This window comes from Coregonus lavaretus (genome assembly GCF_964263955.1).
Source record: "Coregonus lavaretus genome assembly, chromosome: 2".
Taxonomy (NCBI): domain Eukaryota; kingdom Metazoa; phylum Chordata; class Actinopteri; order Salmoniformes; family Salmonidae; genus Coregonus; species Coregonus lavaretus.
Window position 1 is genome coordinate 62,741,726 of NC_139989.1, and position 27,792 is coordinate 62,769,517.

General features: G+C 45.4%; 1 protein-coding gene across 1 annotated transcript in view; it reads left to right on the forward strand.

Annotated features, from left to right (window-relative positions):
• The window catches only part of LOC311140043 (protein sidekick-2-like), a gene marked incomplete at both ends in the record, with an annotated part of 53,439 nt that extends 27,445 nt beyond the window's left edge, over positions 1-25,994 (forward strand). The window contains 8 exons of the mRNA XM_084175011.1: positions 3,802-3,939; positions 5,179-5,340; positions 5,945-6,070; positions 6,216-6,380; positions 7,699-7,839; positions 10,030-10,174; positions 19,585-19,714; positions 25,476-25,994. Of these exons, the coding sequence (XP_084031137.1) occupies positions 3,802-3,939; positions 5,179-5,340; positions 5,945-6,070; positions 6,216-6,380; positions 7,699-7,839; positions 10,030-10,174; positions 19,585-19,714; positions 25,476-25,994 (1,526 nt within the window). The remainder of the gene's footprint in view (positions 1-3,801; positions 3,940-5,178; positions 5,341-5,944; positions 6,071-6,215; positions 6,381-7,698; positions 7,840-10,029; positions 10,175-19,584; positions 19,715-25,475) is intronic.
• Between the last annotated feature and the right edge of the window lie 1,798 nt (positions 25,995-27,792).

The window sequence follows — 27,792 nt, forward strand, 5'->3', positions numbered from 1 at the left end:
CTGCAGCATTGAAGGTCCCCAAGAACACTGTGCCCTCCATCATTCTTAAATGTAAGAAGTTTGGAACCACCAAGACTCTTCCTAGAGCTGGCCGCCCGGCCAAACTGAGCAATCGGGGGAGAAGGGCCATCGTCAGGGAGGTGACCAAGAACCCGATGGTCACTCTGACAGAGCTCCAGAGTTCTTCTGTGGAGATGGGAGAACCTTCTAGAAGGACAACCATCTCTGCCACACTCCACCAATCAGGCCTTTATGGTAGAGTGGCCAGACGGAAGCCGCTCTTGAGTAAAAGGCACATGACAGCCCGCTTGGAGTTTGCCAAAAGGCACCTAAAGGACTCAGACCATGAGAAACAAGATTCTCTGGTCTGATGAAACCAAGATTGAACTCTATGGCCTGAATGCCAAGCATCACGTCTGGAGGAAACCTAGCACCATCCCTACGGTGAAGCATGGTGGTGGCAGCATCATGCTGTGGGGATGTTTTTCAGCGGCAGGGACTGGGAGACTAGTCAGGATCGAGGGAAAGATGATCGGAGCAAAGTACCGAGAGATCCTGGATGACAACCTGCTCCAGAGTGCTCAGGACCTCAGACTGGGGCAAAGGTTCACCTTCCAACAGGAAGGACACAGCCAAGACAACGCAGGAGTGGCTTCGGGACAAGTCTCTGAATGCCCTTGAGTGGTCCAGCCAGAGCCCGGACTTGAACCCGATCTAACATCTCTGGATAGATCTGAAGATGGCTGTGCAGCAACGCTCCCCATCCAACCTGACAGAGTTTGAGAGGATCTGCAGAGAAGAATGGGAGAAACTCCCAAATACTGGTGTGCCAAGCTTGTAGCGTCATACCCAACAAGACTTGAGGCTGTAATCGCTGCCAAGGTGCTTCAACAAAGTACTGAGTAAAGGGTCTGAATACTTATGTACATTTGATATTTCAGTAGTTTTTTTTTTTAATAAATGTGAAGAAAATTGAATATTTTCCCAGTATTTGACAAATGTTTCTTCCTGAGAATAAATCGCTTTTCTCCCGGGTAACCTGGTATTTCCCACTAAAACCGGAAATGTATTCAAAAGCATTATAAACATATAAATAGGCCTATGTCTGTATTTGATTAGAGCTTTGATTGAACATTCAAGCCTGATGCAACCTGAACCTGATTAAATACATTTTATGAGCCCTACATTAAAGACATTTAATGAGCCCAAGCCCAAAAAAGGCCAAATGATTGTGCCGTTATCCAATACATACTGTATATGATATAGGCTTCGGCACATTACGCATGACAGAAAAACATAAAAGCCCATAGATGTAGCTAGCTATATGCTCTCTTGGGTAAATAAATGAAACTAGCTCCAGTAGGCTAATCTTTTTGAGTGTGAACTGTATTACTGTACTGTATTGTATTATACTGTATTATATGGACTGGAATTACGCGCTTCGTTCAAACCATGATAAAGCAGGGAGAGAACATGTGATTCTGGTTCAGCGGCCTACAAAGTTACAAGGATAGGCTAGCGAATGTGATTTATATTTTTCATAATATTTCCCCTAATGTTATTAGCCTATCTCCTCTTTCTGTCTCTATTGTTGCTTCATTCCTTCCTCACTTTCAACAGTTAAATGAAATACGTTTTGTTGTCCTGATCTTCATCATTCTAATGACATGATTGAATAATATACAGTAGGACTAGAATGAGATGCAAGAAGGCTTTCATGAAGGCTTCTCTTCATGAAGATTGAATGGTTATGGGTCTGAATAAATAACTGCTATAACCTACCGCCATCGGGCGTTCACTCTTCTTTCTACATTACCCGTGAGTTCTATTGGCTGCTGTATTTAACATTCAGCAAACAATAGCTTGCGTCCCTCTTTGCATAGTCTATTGGTATAAGAAATGCAACAACAACAAAAGAAGTCCAGCAAGCTATTCTAGTCTAGCTTTTCCTGCATGGGACTCCAAGAGCTAAGGAGCCTTTTTACAGAGAGAGGCCAGTGGAGCACAAGTGTGTGCGAATTGCGCAAGAGACAGAGGCTATAAGTTAGAAGCTTATTATGCATAACCCATCATTCATTAGCTAAATATAAGGCTAAATGTATTACCTTAAAGACGTAGGCTAGGACATCTATATATAGACCTATATACAGTATCAATCTAGAACTGTATTATCTATTTTGGATGCAATTTGAATGGAATTGGTTGAGCGAGAAAGACTGTGAGAGAGTGCACTGATTTAAAGCAACTATATAGGAGGGTTTTAAAACTGCAGCTGCAGTAAAAATACAAGGTGACCCCTGAAAGCCAGATGGAGATGTGTAAATGATTTTACTGTAGCATAGGCTATGCTGCAGCAAATGTAGGTCTACCTGTCACAAGAAAAAAAAGTTACCATGATGAGATGATAGGTCTACATACTGAGATGGGCTGTCGGTCCCCACCCTGAGCGTTGATTTTTCATTGTGCAGTGACCAGAGAGAAGGCTGTAGAGAATCCAGATTTAGACATCGCATATAATTTAACAGTTCCATTTCACGTCATGCTGTTCATATAAATAATTTATTATAATTTACCAGTTTCTCGCAGTTATTTATCCCGGGAAAAGGGATTGGTTTTGGGTGGTAAATCTCTGTAAATCTCGGTAACCGGGTTCCCGCCATTCAACCCTAGTACTGTAGAGTGAGGGGGACACATGAGGATGGGGTTGTTCTGACCCAGGTCCAGCCACACTACCAACATACACAAAGAGGCCTGTGTTCATTCAGTCATCCCCCTGTAGCCAAACACACACACACACTAAAACCTCCTCTGTGGTTTCTAGTGGGGAAACAGTTTACAGAATTCATTTCTCTGGTGTTTCCCGCAGCCAGCCTGGCCCGGTCTCTTGAAGGACTGTGACATTGCAGAGAGAGGCAGAGGGGATGAAGTACTGAGGAGTTAAAACACAGAGAGACTACAGAATATTCTGGCTCCCCGCTCCTCTCTGCTCTGCAAGGCTCTGGAGTTAAAACACAAAGAGACTGCAGAATATTCCTCTCTGCTCTGCAGGGTAACTGGGAGAGCAGCCAACCCAAACTTTGGTCCATTTTATGCAGAATTGTAGCAAAGTCCCTGACATTAAGCTCAGCCCTGGTTGTTTCTGGCCAAACACAATTCTCACAGGACTTCTGGAAGGTCATGGGATGAATGGATGATTGTATCTGTCCCAGTCCCCAAGAATAATACTACTATTGCTTCAGTATAATGACTTTGATGAATGAAGCAGACTATCTGGATATGGCCTAAACTCAATCATATAGCGGCTTTCCAGATAAGGCTTTCAGCAGTGTGTTTGATTTGTACAGCAGCATATCCCGGATGGAGGGAGTTGACACGTGATCTAGGACCTGAAAGGACCATGGTGTGACAGCCTAAGTGTCCTTCCCTAACCATGGCTCTCTTTCTCTCTCTCTCTCTCTCCCTCTCCTCTCCCTCTCTCTCTCTCTCTCTCCCTCTCCTCTCCTTCTCTCTTTTTCTCCCTCTCTCCCTCTCCTCTCCATCTCTCTTTCTCTCTCTCTCCCTCTCCTCTCCCTCTCTATTTTTCTCTCTCTCTCCCTCTCCTCCCCCTCTCATGTCTCTCTCTTTCTCTCTCTCTCTCTCTCTCTCTCTCTCTCTCTCTCTCTCTCTCTCTCTCTCTCTCTCTCTCTCTCTCTCTCTCTCTCTCTCTCTCCCTCTCCTCTCCCTCTCCTGTCTATCTCCCCCCTCTCTCCTCCCTCTCTTCCCTCTCCCTCCTCCTCCCTCCCCCTCCCTCCTCCTCTCCAGCCCCCAGTAGACCCAGCTTCATCCACTTCAGTGAACTGACCACTACGTCAGTCAACATGTCCTGGGGAGAGCCACACCAGGCCAACGGCATCATCGAGGGCTACCGCCTGGTCTACGAGCCCTGCACACCTGTCGATGGTGAGACACACACACTTGTGTGTTGATAGTGAGAAAACACACACATACATGAACGCATGCGCACACGCACACACACACAGGCGCATTGATGATGAGAAACACACGCACACACACATACACACACACACATGCACACACACACACACACAGGCTCATTGATGATGAGAAACACACACACACACGCATACACACACACACACACACACACACACACAGGCTCATTGATGATGAGAAACACACGCACGCACACACGCACACACACACACACACATAGGCTCATTGATGATGAGAAACACACACACACACACTCACACATACCCATGGATGGTGAGAACCTCTGGAGCCTGGAAGGCTGGAAGGCTGGAAGGCTGTTAGTTACTTTGTTATGCCTTTAAACTACCTAGATAGCTAGATAGCTTACTTTCAGTCAGTGAGATGATTTACACTCATAGGCTAGCATCAGCGACGCCATGGCCTTAGATTGGTGTCCTAATCTGTTACAGCTGGGTAGGTCCAGGCCGGCCCTGTGGCCACATGCAGTCAGCTTGTTTACAACTTCCTCTCTCTCTCCTTGAGAGAAAACACAGTTAATAGCTGGTCTGTGCGGTTGGGCCTCCAGATTCCTTAGTAATTAGGAGCAGACAGGGGTGGTTGTATGGGAATGTGAGGTGGAGGACATCTGAATGGGAATGGGAGGTAGACCTCTGTGGTCCCAGGCCTGTTGGCCACTAATGACTTCTATCTGGCCCCTAGATCAGGCAGCCATGTGGGAGAGAAAGTGGCACAGCTGGGTCTGGGATGGTGGAGGAACATGTCTCTCTATCTGGAGGGTTGCAGTGATAGGGCACATCTGTTTATTGGGGACACTCACGCTCATTTACCATGCACTGTCAGTAGGGAGGTGGAAAGGTGCTTCCATACACTGTCAATAGGGAGGTGGAAAGGTGCTTCCATACACTGTCAGTAGGGAGGTGGAAAGGTGCTTCCATGCACTGTCAGTAGGGAGGTGGAAAGGTGCTTCCATGCACTTTCAGTAGGGAGGTTGTGTGTCCATGTGTTAGTGTGTTTTTGTGCTTCCTTGCGTGCGTGTGAAGGGCTGCTTGTCTGTCCATGTATACTGGTGTGTAGCCTATATATATGTGTGTAGTGTATGTTGTGTAGCTTCTAGCCTCCAGTATCTCCAGCCTTAGTGTTGTCTCTGTACAGACTCCTCTCTGTCTCCTCTCCACTCCACTCCAGGTGTTAGTAAGATAGTCACAGTGGACGTGAAGGGCAGCACCCCCCTGTGGATGAAGATTAAGGACCTGGCTGACGGGGTGACCTATAACTTCAGGATCCGGGCCAAGACACTCACCTACGGGCCGGAGGTGGAGGCTAACATCACTACCGGACCAGGAGAAGGTATGTAACCGAGTATCTCTGGTCCAGCTAACATCATTACCGGACCAGGAGAAGGTATGTAACAGAGTATCTCTGGTCCAGCTAACATCATTACCGGACCAGGAGAAGGTATGTAACAGAGTATCTCTGGTCCAGCTAACATCATTACTGGACCAGGAGAAGGTATGTAACAGAGTATCTCTGGTCCAGCTAACATCATTACTGGACCAGGAGAAGGTATGTAACAGAGTATCTCTGGTCCAGCTAACATCATTACCGGACCAGAAGAAGGTATGTAACATAGTATATCTGGTCCAGCTAACATCAAAACGGACCAAGAGAAGGTAGGCCTGGCTGGTCATGAAATATAGTCTAGTCCCTGGGTCGTGTTCAGTAGGGAACACTGTAACGATATGTTTTGCAACCAAAAACGAAGATCTGTGTTCTTATTGGACAAGTTCTGCTAGTACCTCCCTGTTTAAAAAAGTGTATAAAAGTTTTCTCCCTACTGAACATAACCCTGGCTTAGTCAGTGCTCTGTTTGCCCTATTACCTTTTCTAGGTGGAATTACAGTATGTACATATCCTGTCCTGCTCCCCTCCTCTCACCTCCCCTCCCCTGCAGGAGCCCCAGGCCCTCCAGGTGAACCCTTCATCTCCCGGTACGGCACAGCCCTCACCCTACACTGGACCAGTGGAGACCCAGGCCGAGCTCCCATCACACGCTACGTCATCGAGGCCAGGCCCTCTGGTGAGTCCATGTGACATTAGACCTTAGACTTAGAGCTTGCCTGGTACAATGGAACCAATGGAATAGTGCAAAAGTGCAAACCCCGCCCATCTGGTACTCCAGGCAGGCTCAATCAAACACTCAATGAATTCCTGCTCCCCTCTAGATGAAGGACTGTGGGATATCCTCATCAAAGACATTCCAAAGGAAGTGACATCATACACGCTGAACCTGGACATGCTGAGAGAAGGGGTTACTTATGACTTCCGGGTCATTGGGGTCAACGGCTACGGCTACGGCTCCCCCAGTGCTCCTTCACCCTCTATCTCTGGTTAGTTACGCTTGCTGTTACAGTTATAATAAATATGGATGCCTTTCCAAGACCTGGATTGAGCCTATTCCAGGACTAAAAACTATTATTTTTCTATTTCACCTACTTTTTAACTCTGTACTTGGCTTCATCTTGGTCCAGGAAACCAGCCCATACTGTACAGGTTTAGTTAGTGACTTGTTCCTCCTCTTGGTACTGACGTCCGTTATCTTTATTATTATTATTATATATTTATTTCACCTTTATTTAACCAGGTAAGCCAGGTGAGAACAAGTTCTCATTTACAACTGCGACCTGGTCAAGATAAAGCAAAGCAGTGCGATAAAAACAACAACAACACAGAGTTACATATGGAATAAACAAAACGTACAGTCAATAACACAATAGAAAATCTATATACAGTGTGTGCAAATGTAGTTAGTTATGGAGGTAAGGCAATAAATAGGCCATAGTGCAAAATAATTACAATGTAGTATTAACACTGGAGTGATAGATGTGCAGAAGATGATGTGCAAATAGAGATACTGGGGTGCAAATGAGCAAAATAAATAACAATGTAAATAACAATATGGGGATGAGGTAGTTGGGTGGGCTAATTACAGATGGGCTGTGTACAGGTGCTGATGCTTAAAGATAGTGAGGGAGATAAGTGTCTCCAGCTTCAGAGATTTTTGCAGTTCGTTCCAGTCATTTGCAGCAGAGAACTGGAAGGAATGGCGGCCAAAGGAGGTGTTGGCTTTGGGGATGACCAGTGAGATATACCTGCTGGAACGCATACTACGGGTGGGTGTTGCTATTGTGACCAATGAGCTAAGATAAGGCGGGGATTTGCCTAGAAGTGATTTATAGATGACCTGGAGCCAGTGGGTTTGGCGACGAATATGTAGTGAGGGCCAGCCAACGAGAGTGTACAGGTCACAATGGTGGGTAGTATATGGGGCTGGAAGGAGAGTTTACGGTATAACCAGACACCTAGGTATTTGTGGTTGACCACATATTCTAAATCAGACCCGCCGAGAGTAGTGATTCTAGTCGGGCATGCGGGTGCAAGCAGCGTTCGATTGAAGAGCATGCATTTAGTTTTACTAGCGTTTAAGAGCAGTTGGAGGCCATGGAAGGAGTGTTGTATGGCATTGAAGCTCGTTTGGAGGTTTGTTAACACAGTGTCCAATGAAGGGCCAGATGTATACAAAATGGTGTCGTCTGCGTAGAGGTGGATCTGAGAGTCACCAGCAGCAAGAGCGACATCATTGATATACACAGAGAATAGAGTCAGCCCGAGAATTGAATCTAGCTCACTTGTCTCTCTCATCTCCAGCCCAGAAAGTGTCTCCCTTCTATGAAGAGTGGTGGTTCCTGGTGGTCATCGCTCTGGTGGGCCTAATCTTCATCCTCCTCCTCGTCTTCATCCTTATCATCAGGGGCCAGAGTAAGAAGTACACCAAGAATGCTGACTCAGGTAGACAACACAGAGAACTGCTCCATGTACAACTATCGGGTGGTCCTCTGTAGCTCAGCTGGTAGAGCACGGTGCTTGTGTTCGATCCCCGGGACCACCCATATACAAAAAATGTATGCACGCATGACTGTAAGTCGCTTTGGATAAAAGCGTCTACTAAATGGCATATTATATTATTATTATCCTCTCTGATATGTGTTTCTTTCAACTTTTTATTCCATTCCCAACATTCCATTCCCAAGTTATTAATACTTTTGGGGGGCGGTTTCCCGGACGCCAATTAAGACTAGTCCTGGACAAAAAATGATGCTTTGATGGAGATTCTCCATTGAGCTATCTTTTCAGTCCGGGACTAGGCTTAATCTGTGTCTGAGAAGTTGGCCCGTAAAGAGAATGGCTCAGATCTATCAGTCGTGAATGGAACATCTGAAAACTATGTATACAATTATAAAAACACTCCCTGGTTCCCCTCCCCTCATCTGCATGACCATTGTAATATGAGACCAAGCTAAAAGCACAATCAAATTCAATTATAGGGTGGCAGGTAGCTTAGTGGGTAAGAGCGTTGTGCCAGTAACCGAAAGGTTGCTGGTTCTAATCCCCGGGCCGACTAGGTGAAAAATCTGTCGATGTGCCCTTAAGCAAGGCACTTAACCCTAAATGCTCCTGTAAGTCGCTCTGGATAAGAGCGTCTGCTAAATGACTAAAATGTAAATGTAATAGCCCATTTAACAGTAACAGTTGTCACAAAGTACCTTAAGCATAGGTAGACTGGAGAATGAGAGACAAGAAGTCATTATTGTCCCATGTTTAGAAATAATGTGGATCGATCTGCCAGTGTAAGTGTCCAGGGTTTGTTCTAATGTTTAAGCCAATACTCATTCAGTCAGTACACTGTGTGGGACTCTTGTCCCTTACCCCACTGTGCCAGACTGCCGCTCTGCTGAGTCATCCCAGGTGACATCACTGTTGGCTGCCACTACCCCTCCTCTGCATTTTTGTTGTGGGAGCACTGATGGCCAATTTCAACAACTTTTAAATGATGCTGAGTAAAATAATCACTTGGTAACAACCTGACGGAAGTCAGTTTTATTGTCCGTCAACACACGTTAGAACTCACAGAGATAGAGAGAAAGGGAGAGGAACATGGGAGGAAGTAGAGACCAAGAGGGTGAGAAACAGGAGAGAGGAAGGAGAGGAAGAGAGGTCAAGCCTGCCGTGATCTCACACCATTACCTTTTAAAGCCCCGTTAGTGTTTAGTGTGGTGTTGAAAGTGGTCCTATAGGGTCAAGGGGTCCTGTAGGGGTCAGGGGTCGGTCAACAGGGCTTTGGCTGGTCAAGGAGAGACAAGGACAGTGTTTGTCTGGGATACAAAGATACCCTTTTAGACCCTGCACCCCCAGCTACCTCCCAGACACCCCTGGCAGCACAGCCGTTTTGTACCACTGACGGTTGTTTGTTTTACTGTGGGCCCAAACTCACCACCAGGTTCAGGCGCTAGCATGGTGAGTCACACTAACCAGCCAGGAGGAAGAGAGAGGAGAGGTCACTGCCCCCTAAACCCTGCCTCTACACCTCACTGTGTTTATACTGTGTATGAGGGTATGTATTTGGGCATGTGGTTCAGTAAAAACATGGTTTTGTTTGATCAGGGCCTGGGACCCCAGTAGGATCTCTCACACTAAAGATTTTAGAGGGAGACTGTTGATTAACCTCAGTGCTAAATCATTGATGGTGTTGATGTGAGCCATGACCAGCCTTTCAAAAGCATTTCACAGCTACCGATTTGAGTGCTCCGGGGCGATAGTCATGTAGGCAGGTTACCTTGGCGTTCTTGGGCACAGGGACTATGGTGGTCTAATTGAAACATGTAGGTATTACAGACTGGCTCAGGGAGAGGTTGAACATGTCAGTGAAGACACTTGCCAGTTGGTTTGCGCATGCTCTGAATGTGTGTCTGAGGTAATCCATCTGGCCCCGCGGCCTTGTGAACATTAACCTGTTTAAAGGTCTTACTCACATCGGCTACGGAGAGCGTGATCATACAGTCGTCCGGAACAGCTGGTGCTCTCATGCATGGTTCAGTGTTGCTTGCCTCGAAGCGAGCATAGAAGGCACTTAGCTTGTGTGTGTGCCCCTGCCCCTACAATGGACTAACCTTCTACCAGTGTCATCTTACCCCCACCTAGGGAGCCACAGTAACAGCACCTCCCTGCCCCTGTCCCATGGGGAGATGGTCAGGCTGGACGAGGGCCGTTTCCCCGCCCTGGAACTCAACAACAGACGCCTGTCAGTCAAGAACTCCTTCTGCCGCAAGAACGGCATCTACACACGGTCAGTAACACACATACACACGCACATGCACGCACACACTCACACACCCACACACACACACAGACTAGCACGCACACACACACACACACACACAGAGTCAGTTCACACACACATAAACACACAGATGATTTCTGCATGACGTCTATTTGTTGTTGTATTTGACTGTCTTCTAAAGCTCTAATAGTTCTAAAGCTCTAATAGTTCTAAAGCATTATGATGTTTCACAGTAAACCATCTATTCTGAGGGGTCAGGGCTGAGATTAAACCATCTATTCTGAGGGGTCAGGGCTGAGATTAAACCATCTATTCTGAGGGGTCAGGGCTGAGATGAAACCATCTATTCTGAGGGGTCAGGGCTGAGATTAAACCATCTATTCTGAGGGGTCAGGGCTGAGATTAAACCATCTATTCTGAGGGGTCATGGCTGAGATGAAACCATCTATTCTGAGGGGTCATGGCTGAGATTTAACCATCTATTCTGAGGGGTCAGGGCTGAGATGAAACCATATATTCTGAGGGGTCAGGGCTGAGATTAAACCATCTATTCTGAGGGGTCAGGGCTGAGATTAAACCATCTATTCTGAGGGGTCAGGGCTGAGATTAAACCATCTATTCTGAGGGGTCAGGGCTGAGATTAAACCATCTATTCTGAGGGGTCATGGCTGAGATGAAACCATCTATTCTGAGGGGTCATGGCTGAGATTTAACCATCTATTCTGAGGGGTCAGGGCTGAGATGAAACCATCTATTCTGAGGGGTCATGGCTGAGATTAAACCATCTATTCTGAGGGGTCATGGCTGAGATGAAACCATCTATTCTGAGGGGTCATGGCTGAGATTTAACCATCTATTCTGAGGGGTCAGGGCTGAGATTAAACCATCTATTCTGAGGGGTCAGGGCTGAGATTAAACCATCTATTCTGAGGGGTCAGGGCTGAGATTAAACCATCTATTCTGAGGGGTCAGGGCTGAGATTAAACCATCTATTCTGAGGGGTCAGGGCTGAGATTAAACCATCTATTCTGAGGGGTCATGGCTGAGATGAAACCATCTATTCTGAGGGGTCATGGCTGAGATTTAACCATCTATTCTGAGGGGTCAGGGCTGAGATGAAACCATATATTCTGAGGGGTCAGGGCTGAGATTAAACCATCTATTCTGAGGGGTCAGGGCTGAGATTAAACCATCTATTCTGAGGGGTCAGGGCTGAGATTAAACCATCTATTCTGAGGGGTCAGGGCTGAGATTAAACCATCTATTCTGAGGGGTCATGGCTGAGATGAAACCATCTATTCTGAGGGGTCATGGCTGAGATTTAACCATCTATTCTGAGGGGTCAGGGCTGAGATGAAACCATCTATTCTGAGGGGTCATGGCTGAGATGAAACCATCTATTCTGAGGGGTCATGGCTGAGATGAAACCATCTCATTCTGAGGGGTCATGGCTGAGATTAAACCATCTATTCTGAGGGGTCATGGCTGAGATTAAACTATCTATTCTGAGGGGTCATGGCTAAGATTAAACCATCTCATTCTGAGGGGTCATGGCTGAGATTAAACCATATATTCTGAGGGGTCATGGCTGAGATTAAACCATCTCATTCTGAGGGGTCATGGCTGAGATTAAACCATCTATTCTGAGGGGTCATGGCTGAGATTAAACCATCTATTCTGAGGGGTCAGGGCTGAGATTAAACCATCTATTCTGAGGGGTCAGGGCTGAGATTAAACCATCTATTCTGAGGGGTCATGGCTGAGATGAAACCATCTATTCTGAGGGGTCATGGCTGAGATTTAACCATCTATTCTGAGGGGTCAGGGCTGAGATGAAACCATCTATTCTGAGGGTTCAGGGCTGAGATTAAACCATCTATTCTGAGGGGTCAGGGCTGAGATTAAACCATCTATTCTGAGGGGTCAGGGCTGAGATTAAACCATCTATTCTGAGGGGTCAGGGCTGAGATTAAACCATCTATTCTGAGGGGTCATGGCTGAGATGAAACCATCTATTCTGAGGGGTCATGGCTGAGATTTAACCATCTATTCTGAGGGGTCAGGGCTGAGATGAAACCATCTATTCTGAGGGGTCATGGCTGAGATGAAACCATCTATTCTGAGGGGTCATGGCTGAGATGAAACCATCTCATTCTGAGGGGTCATGGCTGAGATTAAACTATATATTCTGAGGGGTCATGGCTGAGATTAAACCATCTATTCTGAGGGGTCATGGCTGAGATTAAACCATCTCATTCTGAGGGGTCATGGCTGAGATTAAACCATCTCATTCGGAGGGGTCATGGCTGAGATTAAACCATCTCATTCTGAGGGTTCATGGCTGAGATTAAACCATCTCATTCTGAGGGTTCATGGCTGAGATTAAACCATCTCATTCTGAGGGGTCATGGCTGAGATTAAACCATCTCATTCTGAGGGGTCATGGCTGAGATTAAACCATATCATTCTGAGGGGTCATGGCTGAGATTAAAGCTCACATTCTGAGGGGTCACGGCTGAGATTAAAACTCACATGCTCAATGCATATGATGCTTATTGATTAGGAAGAAGATTATTCAGGAGATCAACTGCAGTTCAAACATTCCTATTTATCTTCAGACAATAACAACCACAGGATGGATGGAGTGATGGATTAGCTGTGCTACAGTCTGATGAACCAATGATACACACAGCATCAGCTCCATCAATGATACATACAGCATCAGCTCCATCAATGATACATACAGCATCAGCTCCATCAATGATACATACAGCATCAGCTCCATCATGGGTTCTGTTCTCTTCTGCTTTCTCTCTCTGATATGTGTGGAAGGACTGAGGTGTCTGTATTGAAGCACAGGCAGGGAGAGAGGTGGGGAGGGAGGAGAGGGGGGTAAGGCTGGAGGAGAGGAGGGGGAGGAAGGAGAGGGGGTAAGGCAGGAGGAGGGGAGGAGGGAGGAAGGAGAGGGGGTAAGGCAGGAGGAGGGGAGGAGGGAGAGGGGGGTAAGGGAGGAAGAGAGGAGGAGAGGAGGGGAGGGGGAGGTAGTTAGGAGAGGGGGGTAAGGCTGGAGGAGTTGAGGGGAGATGAGGGGAGGGGGAGGAAGGAGAGGGGGTAAGGCTGGAGGAGAGGAGGGGAGGAAGGAGAGGGGGGTAAGGGAGGAGGAGAGGAGGGGGAGGAAGGAGAGGGGGGTAAGGCTGGAGGAGAGGAAGGGAGGAGGGAGAGGGGGGTAAGGCTGGAGGAGGGGAGGAGAGGAGGGGAGGGGGAGGTAGGTAGGAGAGGGGGGTAAGGCTGGAGGAGATGAAGGGAGGGGGAGGAAGGAGAGGGGGTAAGGCTGGAGGAGAGGAGGGAGAGGAAGGAGAGGGGGGTAAGGCTGGAGGAGAGGAAAGGAGGAGGGAGAGGGGGGTAAGGCAGGAGGAGAGGAGGGGAAGGAGGGAGAGGGGGGTAAGGGAGACTGATCACAGGACACAAACCCTTTAAAGATTATCCTCATGGAAGACTTCTCTCTCTGTTGATTAGGTCTGAACTAAATGAATACACAGATAGATCCAGGGCCAGGGCCTTTTGGGTTGCTTTTCATGGCCAATGACTGGGGTAACTAACCGTGTTCACTGCTCACATATTATAAAGTTATTTTAGGAGTGCAGGTTGAGAAAAATGACCCCTACCTTCTAGAGGCCCCTCAGTCATCAAGAACATAAAGTAAAGCAGAAATGTTAGGCCATTGATTTTCTCCACCGTAATGACCTTTAGTCTGTTCTGTTGAAGGCCAGGTGAGGTCTGTGGAGATGTTTACTGTAGTCTGTTCTGTTGAAGGCCAGGTGAGGTCTGTGGAGATGTTTACTGTAGTCTGTTCTGTTGAAGGCCAGGTGAGGTCTGTGGAGATGTTTACTGTAGTCTGTTCTGTTGAAGGCCAGGTGAGGTCTGTGGAGATGTTTACTGTAGTCTGTTCTGTTGAAGGGCAGGTGAGGTATGTGGAGATGTTTACTGTAGTCTGTTCTGTTGAAGGCCAGGTGAGGTCTGTGGAGATGTTTACTGTAGTCTGTTCTGTTGAAGGCCAGGTGAGGTCTGTGGAGATGTTTACTGTAGTCAGTTCTGTTGAAGCCAAGGTGAGGTCTGTGGAGATGTTTACTGTAGTCTGTTCTGTTGAAGGCCAGGTGAGGTCTGTGGAGATGTTTACTGTAGTCTGTTCTGTTGAAGCCAAGGTGAGGTCTGTGGAGATGTTTACTGTAGTCTGTTCTGTTGAAGGATAAGAGGAGGTCTGTGGAGATATTTACTGTAGTCTGTTATGTTGAAGGCAAGGTGGGGTCTGCGGAGATGTTTACTGTAGTCTGTTATGTTGAAGGCCAGGTGAGGTCTGCGGAGATGTTTACTGTAGTCTGTTATGTTGAAGGCCAGGTGGGGTCTGCGGAGATGTTTACTGTAGTCTGTTATGTTGAAGGCCAGTTGGGGTCTGCGGAGATGTTTACTGTAGTCTGTTATGTTGAAGGCCAGGTGAGGTCTGTGATGTTTACTGTAGGGCCTGTATCTCTGAAGGTCTAGACCACGCTCCCTCCCTCTCTATCTTTCTTTATCTATCTCTTTCTTTCTCTCTCTCCCTTTCTCTTTCCGTCTCTCTCGCTCCCTCGCATCAGTAGTTTACATCCGTGGGCTTAATGTCGGAGACATGCTACAACAGCTCAAAGAAAAGAGGTTTGTGAGGTTAATCTGTACAAAATACCAATTAAGTACAGAAACCATTCATTGTCTTTATATGAGATTAGAATCATTAGAACATGGTGTATAAAGGTGACAAAGAGGTGAGCCTGACACGGTTTGTACCGCAGAGCCATTATAACCACATTAAGCTGATGACAGCACTGTAGCCATCTTTCACTTACCAGGTTACAAGGGGACCTTTACATAGGCCACATGAAATGGCTAAATCATTGAGATTGGCTAAGGCGTTTGGAAGACACTACATAACAGTGTAGTCTATGAAAGGGTTAAGGCAACAAAAGGATTTGGGCTAATGAGGAGGACATGAGGAGCAGGGAAGTTGTGATGAAGTAGCTACTTAAAATTCAGAGGAGGCGATAGGAGAGAGAGAGAGTTTAAATAATTGATCAGTACTGCCGACCCGTTTCCTCAAGCCTCCCCTACCTCCTCCTTACTTCTACTCCTCTCTCCCTCTCCTCTACCTCCTTCCTTCCATCCCTCACTCCCACCCACCCATCCTCCACCCTCACCCAACCCTCTCCCTCTCTGGGCAGCAGGTCGTTAGCGGAGCTGCACCCGACTGGAGCTCTTCAAAGAGAATGGAGGCAGGATGCAGCACTGGTTACTTTGATCCCCACCCCCCCCCACCTCCATCCATCTAACACATTCCTCCATAATGGGTGCACTGCAGAACCACCCTGTTTTCATCCCAAATGGCACCCTATTCCCTATATAGTGCACTACTTTTGACCAGGGCCAATAGGGAATAGGGTGCCATTTGAGACAGCCTCTCTCTGGTTTCCCCTGCCCTGGAGGAAGCAGACTCTGAACCTAACACTATATCCTAATATCTCAACCACCATGAGGCCAGTTAGCCTAGCGCCCCAACACATGACCAACTGTACCACAGGTCGTTCACCCCAGCTCTGATAGGCCCAGTAGAACCATACCACAGGTTGTTTACCCCAGTTCTGATAGGCCCAGTAGAACCATACCACAGGTTGTTTACCCCAGTTCTGATAGGCCCAGTAGAACCATACCACAGGTTGTTTACCCCAGCACTGATAGGCCCAGTAGAACCATACCACATGTTGTTTACCCCAGTTCTGATAGGCCCAGTAGAACCATACCACAGGTTGTTTACCCCAGCTCTGATAGGCCCATTAGAACAATACCACAGGTCATTTACCCCAGCTCTGATAGGCCCATTAGAACAATACCACAGGTCGTTTACCCCAGCTCTGATAGGCCCATTAGAACAATACCACAGGTCGTTTACCCATGCTCGGATAGGCCCATTAGAACCATACCACAGGTTGTTTACCCCAGCTCTGATAGGCCCATTAGAACAATACCACAGGTCGTTCACCCCAGCTCTGATAGGCCCAGTAAAACTACACTATCTGTGTTTCATAAACAAACGTCACAGAAACGTTGCTCTGGTCTGCTCTGCTATCAAAGTCCTAATGTAGTGTCTGTTTGGAGGACAGTGTTCAGTGTTCTCACACTATAACTAAGTATGCGTACAGTGATGTACACTACTGGTCAAAAGTTTTAGAACACCTACTCATTCAAGGGTTTTTCTTTATTTTTACTATTTTCAACATTGTAGAATAATAATGAAGACATCAGAGCAATGAAATAACACATATGGAATCATGTAGTAACCAAAAAAGTGTTAAACAAATAAAAATATATTTTATATTTGAGATTTTTCAAATAGCCACCCTTTGCCTTGATGACAGTTTTGCACACTCTTGGCATTCTCTCAACCAGCTTCATGAGGTAGTCACCTGGAATGCATTTCAATTAATAGGTGTGCCTTCTTAAAAGTTAATTTGTGGAATTTCTTTCCTTTTTAATGCGTTTGAGCCAATCAGTTGTGTTGTGACAAGGTAGGGGGGTTATGCAGAAGATAGCCCTATTTGGTGAAAGACCAAGTCCATATTATGGCAAGAACAGCTCAAATAAGCAAAGAGAAACTACAGTCCATCATTACTTTAAGACATGAAGGTCAGTCAATACGGAACATTTCAAGAACTTTGAAAGTTTCTTCAAGTGCAGTGGCAAAAACCATCAAGCGCTATGATGAAACTGGCTCTCATGAGGACCGCCACAGGAATGGAAGATCCAGAGTTACCTCTGCTGCAGAGGATAAGTTCATTAGAGTTACCTGCCTCAGAAATTGCAGCCCAAATAAATGCTTCACAGAGTTCAAGTAACAGACACATCTCAACATCAACTGTTCAGAGGAGACTGTGTAAATCAGGCCTTCATCGTCGAATTGCTGCAAAGAAACCCCCCCCCCAAAGTCAATACTCTGTAGAGCCACCTTTTGCAGCAATTACAGCTGCAAGTCTCTTGGGGTATGTCTCTATAAACTTGGCACATCTAGCCACTGGGATTTTTGCCCATTCTTCAAGGCAAAACTGCTCCAGCTCCTTCAAGTTGGATGGGTTCCGCTGCTGTAAAGCAATCTTTAAGTCATACCACAGATTCTCAATTGGATTGAGGTCTGGGCTTTGACTAGGCCATTCCAAGACATTTAAATGTTTCCCCTTAAACCACTCGAGTGTTGCTTTAGCAGTATGCTTAGGGTCATTGTCCTGCTGGAAGGTGAACCTCCGTCCCAGTCTCAAATCTCTGGAAGACTGAAACAGGTTTCCCTCAAGAATTTCCCTGTATTTAGTGCCATCCATCATTCCTTCAATTCTGACCAGTTTCCCAGTCCCTGCCGATGAAAAACATCCCCACAGCATGATGCTGCCACCACCATGCTTCACTGTGGGGATGGTGTTCTCGGGGTGATGAGAGGTGTTGGGTTTTCCTTGATGGCCAGAAAGCTCAATTTAATTCTCATCTGACCAGATTACCTTCTTCCATATGTTTGGGGAGTCTCCCACATGCCTTTTAGCGAACACCAAACGTGTTTGCTTATTTTTTTCTTTAAGCAATGGCTTTTTTCTGGCCACTCTTCCGTAAAGTCCAGCTCTGTGGAGTTTACGGCTTAAAGTGGTCCTATGGACAGATACTCCAATCTCCGCTGTGGAGCTTTGCAGCTCCTTCAGGGTTATCTTTGGTCTCTTTGTTGCCTCTCTGATTAATGTCCTCCTTGCCTGGTCCGTGAGTTTTGGTGGGCGGCCCTCTCTTGGAAGGTTTGTTGTGGTGCCATATTCTTTCAATTTTTTAATAATGGATTTAATAGTGCTCCGTGGGATGTTCAAAGTTTCTGATTTTTTTTATTACCCAACCCTGATCTGTACTTCTCCACAACTTTGTCCCTGACCTGTTTGGAGAGCTCCTTGGTCTTCATGGTGCCGCTTGCTTGGTGGTGCCACTTGCTTAGTGGTGTTGCAGACTCTGGGGCCTTTCAGAACAGGTGTATATATACTGAGATCATGTGACAGATCCTGTGACAACTAGATTGCACACAGGTGGACTTTATGTAACTAATCATGTGACTTCTGAAAGTAATTGATTGCACCAGATCTTATTTAGGGGCTTCGTAGCAAAGGGGGTGAATACATATGCACGCACCACTTTTCCATGATTATATATATATTTTTTGAAACAAGTAATTTTTTTTATGTCCAAATAAAAATCAATTTAAATTACAGGTTGTAATGCAACAAAATAGGAAAAACGCCATGGGGGATGAATACTTTTGCAAGGTACTGTAAAGTGTAACTTGACATGCATCAGAACACAAGCAGAAGGGAGCCTGTTGAATGCTAAGGCAGCTGCACTGTGTTGGCCTCTTATATAAAGTGTAACTTGACATGCAACAGAACACAAGCAGAAGGAAGCTTGTTGAATGCTAAGCAGCTGCATTGTGATGGCCTCTTATGTAAAGTGTAACTTGACATGCATCAGAACACAAGCAGAAGGAAGCCTGTTGAATGCTAAGGCAGCTGCACTGTGTTGGCCTCTTATATAAAGTGTAACTTGACATGCACATAGAATGTCAATGAGGAACCGGATGGAGTTTGGTCTTGGCTGCTTGAGTTCCTACTACAGACTTTGCAGGCTGTCCTCAAGACTGACTGGCTTACTGACTGACAGAGAGACTGACTGACAGAGAGACTGACTGACAGAGAGACTGACTGACAGAGAGACTGACTGACAGAGAGACTACTGACTGACAGAGAGACTACTGACTGACAGAGAGAGACTGACTGACAGAGAGACAGACTGACTGACTGACAGAGAGACTGACTGACAGAGAGACAGACTGACTGACTGGCTGACAGACTGGCTGGCTGTCACACTAGCTGGCTGGCTGGCTGAGAGACTGCACTGAGGAAACAAACAACAATACATTATGGAAAACAGCCAATAGGCCGAGCCAATCAACTTAATGGAAAGGGGGAACTTGGAGTTCTATGAGCAGCAAGCTTGAATAGTGCAGAAGACATTCTGTACTCTACATGACTGAGAATAGCTACTGAATGTTTTCTATTCAGGACACTAACAAAGTGACTTAAAGAACTGTTATGGTTGACAGTGACCCTCATGTTCAGTGGCCTATGCTGTCAACCTCACAAGCTGTGTTTGACTTTCCAACTGCTAGATAAGACTGTATCAGAGAAACAATACCATGTTGTCACACACTTAAACTGACCTTGAATTTCTCTTTCTCTGTATTTCTCTTTCTCTCTCTTTTTCCCTCTCCCCCTTTTTCTTGCTCTCCCCCCCTCTTTCCTCCCCCCTCCTCTCTCCAGGTCTCCCCCGAGGCCCAGTCCAGGCAGTCTCCACTACTCCGATGAAGATGTCAGTACCAAGTACAATGATCTGATCCCTGCAGAGAACAGCAGCCTGACTGAGAAGCACTCTGAGATATCAGACTCACAGGTACAGTTACTGTAAATGACAGGTATAGTTACTGCAGACAACAGGCACAGCTACTGTAGACGACAGGTACAGCTACTGCAGACGACAGGTACAGCTACTGTAGACGACAGGTACAGTTACTGCAGACGACAGGTACAGTTACTGTAGATGACAGGTACAGTTACTGTAGACTACAGGTAGAGTTACCGTAGACGACAGGTACAGTTACTGTATACAACAGGTAAAGCTACCGTAGACGACAGGTACAGTTACTGTAGAATACAGGTACAGTTACTGTAGACGACAGGTACAGTTACTGTAGATGACAGGTACAGTTACTGTAGACTACAGGTAGAGTTACCGTAGACGACAGGTACAGTTACTGTAGACGACAGGTACAGCTACCATAGACGACAGGTACAGCTACCATAGACGACAGGTACAGTTACTGTAGACAACAGGTACAGTTACTGTAGACGACAGGTACAGCTACTGTAGACGACAGGTACAGCTACTGTAGACGACAGGTACAGTTACTGTAGAATACAGGTACAGTTACTGTAGACTACAGGTACGTACATAAAATTATTTTTAGCGATGTCTTGTTCTATTCTCACCCTCCCTCCTCTCATGTAGAGTTGGTGAGAACAAATACATTGTCAGTACGAGGGGTCAGTTTCAAGTGCATCACCACCAACTAGAATGGCCTCTTATTGACATAAGATAGCTGACATGACTGACACTTCTCCCTCCCGCTCTGAGTTTCTTATTTATCATTATGTCTCTCTCTCTCTCTCTCTCTCTCTCTCTCTCTCTCTCTCTCTCTCTCTCTCTCTCTCTCTCTCTCTCTCTCTCTCAATTCAATTCAATTCAATTTAAGGGCTTTATTGGCATGGGAAACGTGTGTTAACATTGTCAAAGCAAGTGAAGTAGATAGTAAACAAAAGTGAAATAAACAATAAATATTAACAGTAAACATTACACTCAGAAGTTTCAAAAGAATAAAGACATTTCAACTGTCATATTATGTATATATACAGTGTTGTAACAATGTGCAAATAGTTAAAGTACAAATGGGAAAATAAATAAACATAAATATGGGTTGTATTTACAATGGTGTTTGTTCTTCACTGGTTGCCCTTTTCTTGTGGCAACAGGTCACAAATCTTGCAGCTGTGATGGCACACTGTGGTTTTTCACCCAGTAGATAAGGGAGTTTATCAAAATTGGGTTTGTTTTCGAATTCTTTGTGGATCGCTGTAATCTGAGGGAAATATGTGTCTCTAATATGGTCATACATTTGGCAGGAGGTTAGGAAGTGCAGCTCAGTTTCCACCTCATTTTGTGGGCAGTGTGCACATAGCCTGTCTTCTCTTGAGAGCCAGGTCTGCCTACGGCGGCCTTTCTCAATAGCAAGGCTATGCTCACTGAGTCTGTACATAGTCAAAGCTTTCCTTAAGTTTGGGTCAGTCACAGTGGTCAGGTATTCTGCCACTGTGTACTCTCTGTTTAGGGCCAAATAGCATTCTAGTTTGCTCTGTTTATTTGTTTGTTCTTTCCAATGTGTCAAGTAATTCTCTTTTTGTTTTCTCATGATTTGGTTGGGTCTAATTGTGTTGTTGTTGTTGTTGTCCTGGGGCTGTGTGGGGTCTGTTTGTGTTTGTGAACAGAGCCCCAGGACAAGCTTACTTAGGGGACTCTTCTCCAAGTTCATCTCTCTGTAGGTGATGGCTTTGTTATGGAAGGTTTGGGAATCGCTTCCTTTTAAGTGGTTATAGAATTTAACGGCTCTTTTCTGGATTTTGATAATTAGCGGGTATTGGCCTAATTCTGCTCTGCATGCATTATTTGGTGTTTTACGTTGTACACGGAGGATGTTTTTGCAGAATTCTGCATGCAGAGTCTCAATTTGGTGTTTGTCCCATTTTGTGAATTCTTGGTTGGTGAGCGGACCCCAGACCTCAGAACCATAAAGGGCAATGGGTTCTATAACTGATTCAAGTATTTTTAGCCAGATCCTAATTGGTATGTCAAATTTTATGTTCCTTTTGATGGCATAGAAGGCCCTTCTTGCCTTGTCTCTCAGATCGTTCACAGCTTTGTGGAAGTTACCTGTGGCGCTGATGTTTAGGCCGAGGTATGTATAGTTTTTTGTGTGCTCTAGGGCAACGGTGTCTAGATGGAATTTGTATTTGTGGTCCTGGCAACTGGACCTTTTTTGGAACACCATTATTTTCGTCTTACTGAGATTTACTGTCAGGGCCCAGGTCTGACAGAATCTGTGCAGAAGATCTAGGTGCTGCTGTAGGCCCTCCTTGGTTGGTGACAGAAGCACCAGATCATCAGCAAACAGAAGACATTTGACTTCAGATTCTAGTAGGGTGAGGCCGGGTGCTGCAGACTGTTCTAGTGCCCTCGCCAATTCGTTGATATATATGTTGAAGAGGGTGGGGCTTAAACTGCATCCCTGTCTCACCCCACGGCCCTGTGGAAAGAAATGTGTGTGTTTTTTGCCAATTTTAACCGCACACTTGTTGTTTGTGTACATGGATTTTATAATGTCGTATGTTTTTCCCCCAACCCCACTTTCCATCAATTTGTATAGCAGACCCTCATGCCAAATTGAGTCAAAAGCTTTTTTGAAATCAACAAAGCATGAGAAGACTTTGCCTTTGTTTTGGTTTGTTTGTTTGTCAATTAGGGTGTGCAGGGTGAATACGTGGTCTGTCGTACGGTAATTTGGTAAAAAGCCAATTTGACATTTGCTCAGTACATTGTTTTCACTGAGGAAATGAACTAGTCTGCTGTTAATGATAATGCAGAGGATTTTCCCAAGGTTGCTGTTGACGCATATCCCACGGTAGTTATTGGGGTCAAATTTGTCTCCGCTTTTGTGGATTGGGGTGATCAGTCCTTGGTTCCAGATGTTGGGGAAGATGCCAGAGCTAAGGATGATGTTAAAGAGTTTAAGTATAGCTAATTGAAATTTGTGGTCTGTATATTTTATCATTTCATTGAGGATACCATCAACACCACAGGACTTTTTGGGTTGGAGGGTTTGTATTTTATCCTGTAGTTCATTCAATGTAATTGGAGAATCCAGTGGGTTCTGGTAGTCTTTAATAGTTGATTCTAAGATTTGCATTTCATCATGTATATTTTTTTGCTGTTTGTTCTCTGTTATAGGGCCAAAAAGATTGGAGAAGTGGTTTACCCATACATCTCCGTTTTGGATAGATAGCTCTTCGTGTTGTTGTTTGTTTAGTGTTTTCCAATTTTCCCAGAAGTGGTTAGAGTCTATGGATTCTTCAATTACATTGAGCTGATTTCTGACATGCTGTTCCTTCTTTTTCCGTAGTGTATTTCTGTATTGTTTTAGTGATTCACCATAGTGAAGGCGTAGGCTCAGGTTTTCTGGGTCTCTATGTTTTTGGTTGGATAGGTTTCTCAATTTCTTTCTTAGGTTTTTGCATTCTTCATCAAACCATTTATCACTGTTATTACTTTTCTTTGGTTTTCTGTTAGAGATTTTTAGATTTGATAGGGAAGCTGAGAGGTCAAATATACTGTTTAGGTTTTCTACTGCCAAGTTTACACCTTCACTATTACAGTGGAACGTTTTGTCCAGGAAGTTGTCTAGAATGGATTGAATTTGTTGTTTCCTAATAGTTTTTTGGTAGGTTTCAACACTACTTTCCTTCCATCTATAGCATTTCTTAATATTATTCAGTTATTTTGGCTTTGATGCCTCATGATTGAGTATTGCTCTGTTCAAGTAGACTGTGATTCTGCTGTGGTCTGATAGGGGTGTCAGTGGGCTGACTGTGAACGCTCTGAGAGACTCTGGGTTGAGGTCAGTGATAAAGTAGTCTACAGTACTACTGCCAAGAGATGAGCTATAGGTGTACCTACCATAGGAGTCCCTGGGTCTGGAAATTATTGATTTCCCCCTCCAGGATGGAGAAACTGTCTTCATTAAAGTATGGGGATTCTAGTGGGGGGATATAGGTAGCACACAGGAGGACATTTTTCTCAGTTGAGATAATTTCCTTTTGAATACCTCTCTCTCTCTCTCTCTCTCTCTCTCTCTCTCTCTCTCTCTCTCTCTCTCTCTCTCTCTCTCTCTCTCTCTCTCTGGGTTTTGATATGAGTTACTATTTATCCCATGGGAAGGAAGGACTGGTCTGATTCTCATGTCTCAACCCCTCATGTCCTGTCATGGCTTCAGCACTAATTTATTGTCAGACTGAAACAGGAAATGTCCTGTTAATCTGGGGTTTGTACAGTTAGTGGGGATCTGGGCATGTCAGTGTGTAGCAGACACACTGGGTTCAAATCATATTAGTTTTCTTTCAAATACTTTGAGTGTTTGATCCTGCATGCCTGGGGTTTGCACTTTTAGGACTATTCTGTTGGTTCCATCGCACCAGGCAAGCTCAATCATACACAGCTCAAATAACGGTAAGGAACAAAATACTATGTGAACCCAGGTGTAGCATGTAGAATAGTGAAACAGACTGGACAGGGACTTTGAGAAGGTTCAATAGTAACATGCTGTAAAGCAATACATCCTTCTAATTGGCTCCTTTGTGCACAGCAAACATGATGTCACATATGTAAGCACATCGTATGACCAGGTCAAACAAAAACATTTAAAGATAGAACAAATGTATCTTACCAAAGAACAACAAGTCTAAATGTGTGTGTGTGTGTGTGTGTGTGTGTGTGTGTGTGTGTGTGTGTGTGTGTGTGTGTGTGTGTGTGTGTGTGTGTGTGTGTGTGTGTGTGTGTGTGTGTGTGTGTGTGTGTGTGTGTGTGTGTGTGTCATCCTATCCCCTGTACCTACAGCAGTATTAATGGTCTATTAGCTAGACAGACAGATGTTGTAGTTTCCAGCGAGAGAGAGACAGTTCATTTATTTGTCTTAGTGTCAGGTAAACAGTGACTGCCATGCAGGGGAGTAGAATAACAGTAGTTTGTGGCTCCCGGGAGAGAGAGCAGTGTTTATTCAGAGTTGGGTTGAACGATGTTGTGACTGTGCTGTACAGGTACCTGCAAACACAGTCAGCCAGGGTGTTGGAAGACAGTTACCGTTGACAGAGTGGCAGGGGGTCCCATACCCTCCCCTCTCTCCCCCAACCTACCCAGCGTTCTCCCTCTCTTCCCAGCAGATGTAATAAAGTTCAGTGGAGGCTGCTGAGGGGAGGACAGTTCAGAATAATGTCTGGAACGGAGCGAATGAAATGGCATCAAACACATGGAAACCATTTCACTCATTCCGCCCCAGCCATTACCACGAGCCCGTCTTCCCCAATTAAGGTGCCACCAACCTCCTGTGATAAAGTTGTATTGTTCTCTGTCCATCTATAGGATCCTTTTGTTTACAGGTATCAGATCGGTGCTCCTCAGGGCTTTTGGTGAGGTCCTGCTGTCTGTCACCTGTGTGTTAGCTACTGGGAGAGAGCTCCTAGATAGTAGTAGCCTAATCCACAGTCTTGAGTTTTCTTAGTTAGATGAAGACCATTATTACTTGTTTGTAATCATGCCCTTTAGACCTGTAGAATAAAGCTGTTAGTAAATCAGGTTGACAATAAATCCTCATTCCCATAGGTTATTGTAGGAAGTCTTAATGTTCTAATTGTGTGTTTGCTTTGAGATACCTACACCCACCGACTAGAGTTCTCACTCCTTATCTGAAACTGTGTTTGATGTAGCTAGTATCTACACCCACTAAGTTCTCTTTCCTCAACTAAAACCACTATTATTTTCTGTCCGACCCCAGGGCAGCGACAGCGAGTACGAGGTGGATCAGAACCGGGGCGGGCAGCAGAAGACCCACTCCTTTGTCAACCACTACATCAGTGACCCCACCTACTATAACTCCTGGCGCCGCCAGCAGAAGGGTGTCTCCCGCCCCCCGGCCTACGGATACGCCCAGCCAGAGCTGCTGCACCCCCATCCCCTGGCCGAGCAGGACCCCATCCAGCCCACCACCACCCCGAGACACCCTCCACCCCTGCCCCCACTACCCCCCCTGCTGCCCCGGGACCTCTCCCCATCCCCCAAGTCCCAGGGGCTCCATAGCCAAGGGGGTGTCATCCAGGGTCTGCCACCCCAGGGTCAGGGCACACTATTCAGGCCGAAGGGCAGCCGGACTCCCACTCCCTCGCTGCTGTCCTGTTCTCTGTCTGAACCCCCCAGCCAGCACGGGACCATCCTGTACAGCAGTAGGCCTCCAAGCAGCCTGGGCTGTTCCTCCACGCAGCAGCCTCCTACCGCGGGCTTCTCCTCTTTCGTTTGACCCACGTTTAACACACTGCTCCCAGTAGGAACAGATATTCCCAGAGGTCTCTTTTAGCCCTCATTCACACTATAGGGTCGACCCTGAGCCCTACTGGGCTGGCTAGACCTCATTCACACTATAGGGTCGACCCTGAGCCGTACTGGGCTGGCTTGGATAGTTTATTTTCACATGATCCTTTCCAGCATGGTTCCAGCTACTATAGTGGATGTGTAACCAGGCCAGCGCCGTACAGCTCGGTTTGGCTCATAGTGAAAAGAGGATTGTTTTGTTGTAGTTGGTTTTACTCTGCTTGTCTCTTAATGAAGACGATTCTTAAAGGTGTTCTCTCGAAATTATAGTAAACATTACAGGCATCTTGGATAGTATTTTCACTCTCCCGTGTGTGTGTGTGTGTGTGTGTGTGTGTGTGTGTGTGTGTGTGTGTGTGTGTGTGTGTGTGTGTGTGTGTGTGTGTGTGTGTGTGTGTGTGTGAGAGAGTTTAATTTCTTAAAATAAGACAATTGTTAAGAATGTTAATGTTGCTTGGCACATTAATAATATTATTTTACAACATGACAGTCACGACACCCAAACAAGGAGATTACTATTTAAAGTGCAGCCTATATGAACAAGAGAACAGTACTGCATCACAAAGGATCAATCATTGGACTATGGACTATGGCTTACAGAGAATGACAGAAAATACCATTAAAGGGAAAAAGACTCAATGTGGGCTAGAAATATGAACCAAGGATGAACGTAAGAGACAACTGTGACATGAGGAATGACATTTGGTAGCACAACTCTCAATCAGCTACAACGGCTTCAACACCTTTGATGTTCTTCTCACTTAAACCCAAAACATTGTTGCTATTACATATGTATGTATGTGATATGTATCTGTCTTCATTTTGTTGAACAGATATGTATTTCTTAATGGTATCTATCAATCAGCTAAAATGCATAACATTTTCAGACCACCACCACCACTGTCATGGTAATGTTATCAATCACATTAAAAAGCATTGTGTAATGTTATCAATCACATTAAAAAGCATTGTGGCACCTTTATATCATTGTGATGGATGTATTGATCACTTTACTCTGCAGTCTGAGTGCTTCAGACTATACGGTCTACTTAAAACAAATGGTAGCCGACCGAGAGAGACGTTTCCATGCATAGTGTTTCAGTACTAAATCAGAACTGCTCTGTTTCAGTGATGAAATCACTACTCATTATATTCCCCATAGCTTACTGTTTCAGTACTGTTTCATTACTCGGGACACCAGGCTTTTTTGCTAGCATTCCACTTCTTGACAGTCATGTCATTTGCCTAAGACAAGGAATGGAATGTAATATCTGAACAGAGACGGCAACCAGGCTACTGAATCATTACTGTGTTTCTTTATTTTGTTAGTTTTTAAACTTGTCATTTATAGGTAACCAATCAGACCGCTTGGTCACTATGACATCATGTCGCTTGAAACCAATGGCAGCCCAGAGAAAGCTTTTTCCGTGCATAGTGTTCCAGTACTTGAAACATGCAATTCAAAGGTTGCACACTATAGGTCCTCCAAGACGTATGATAAGTTACGTCATCCAATTCCGATGCCATTGTATGCCCGCTATTCCATTCATAATGTAACCTAACGTAACGTAACGTAGCATACTAAATGGATTGTCACAGATTTACATACAGAATAATACGAATTGCCCTGAGACCACGTTGAATCATCACTCTGTTTCAGTTATGAAATCTCTACTCTGTTTCAGTTCATTATCATACATAGCGTACTATTTCAGTACTGAATCACT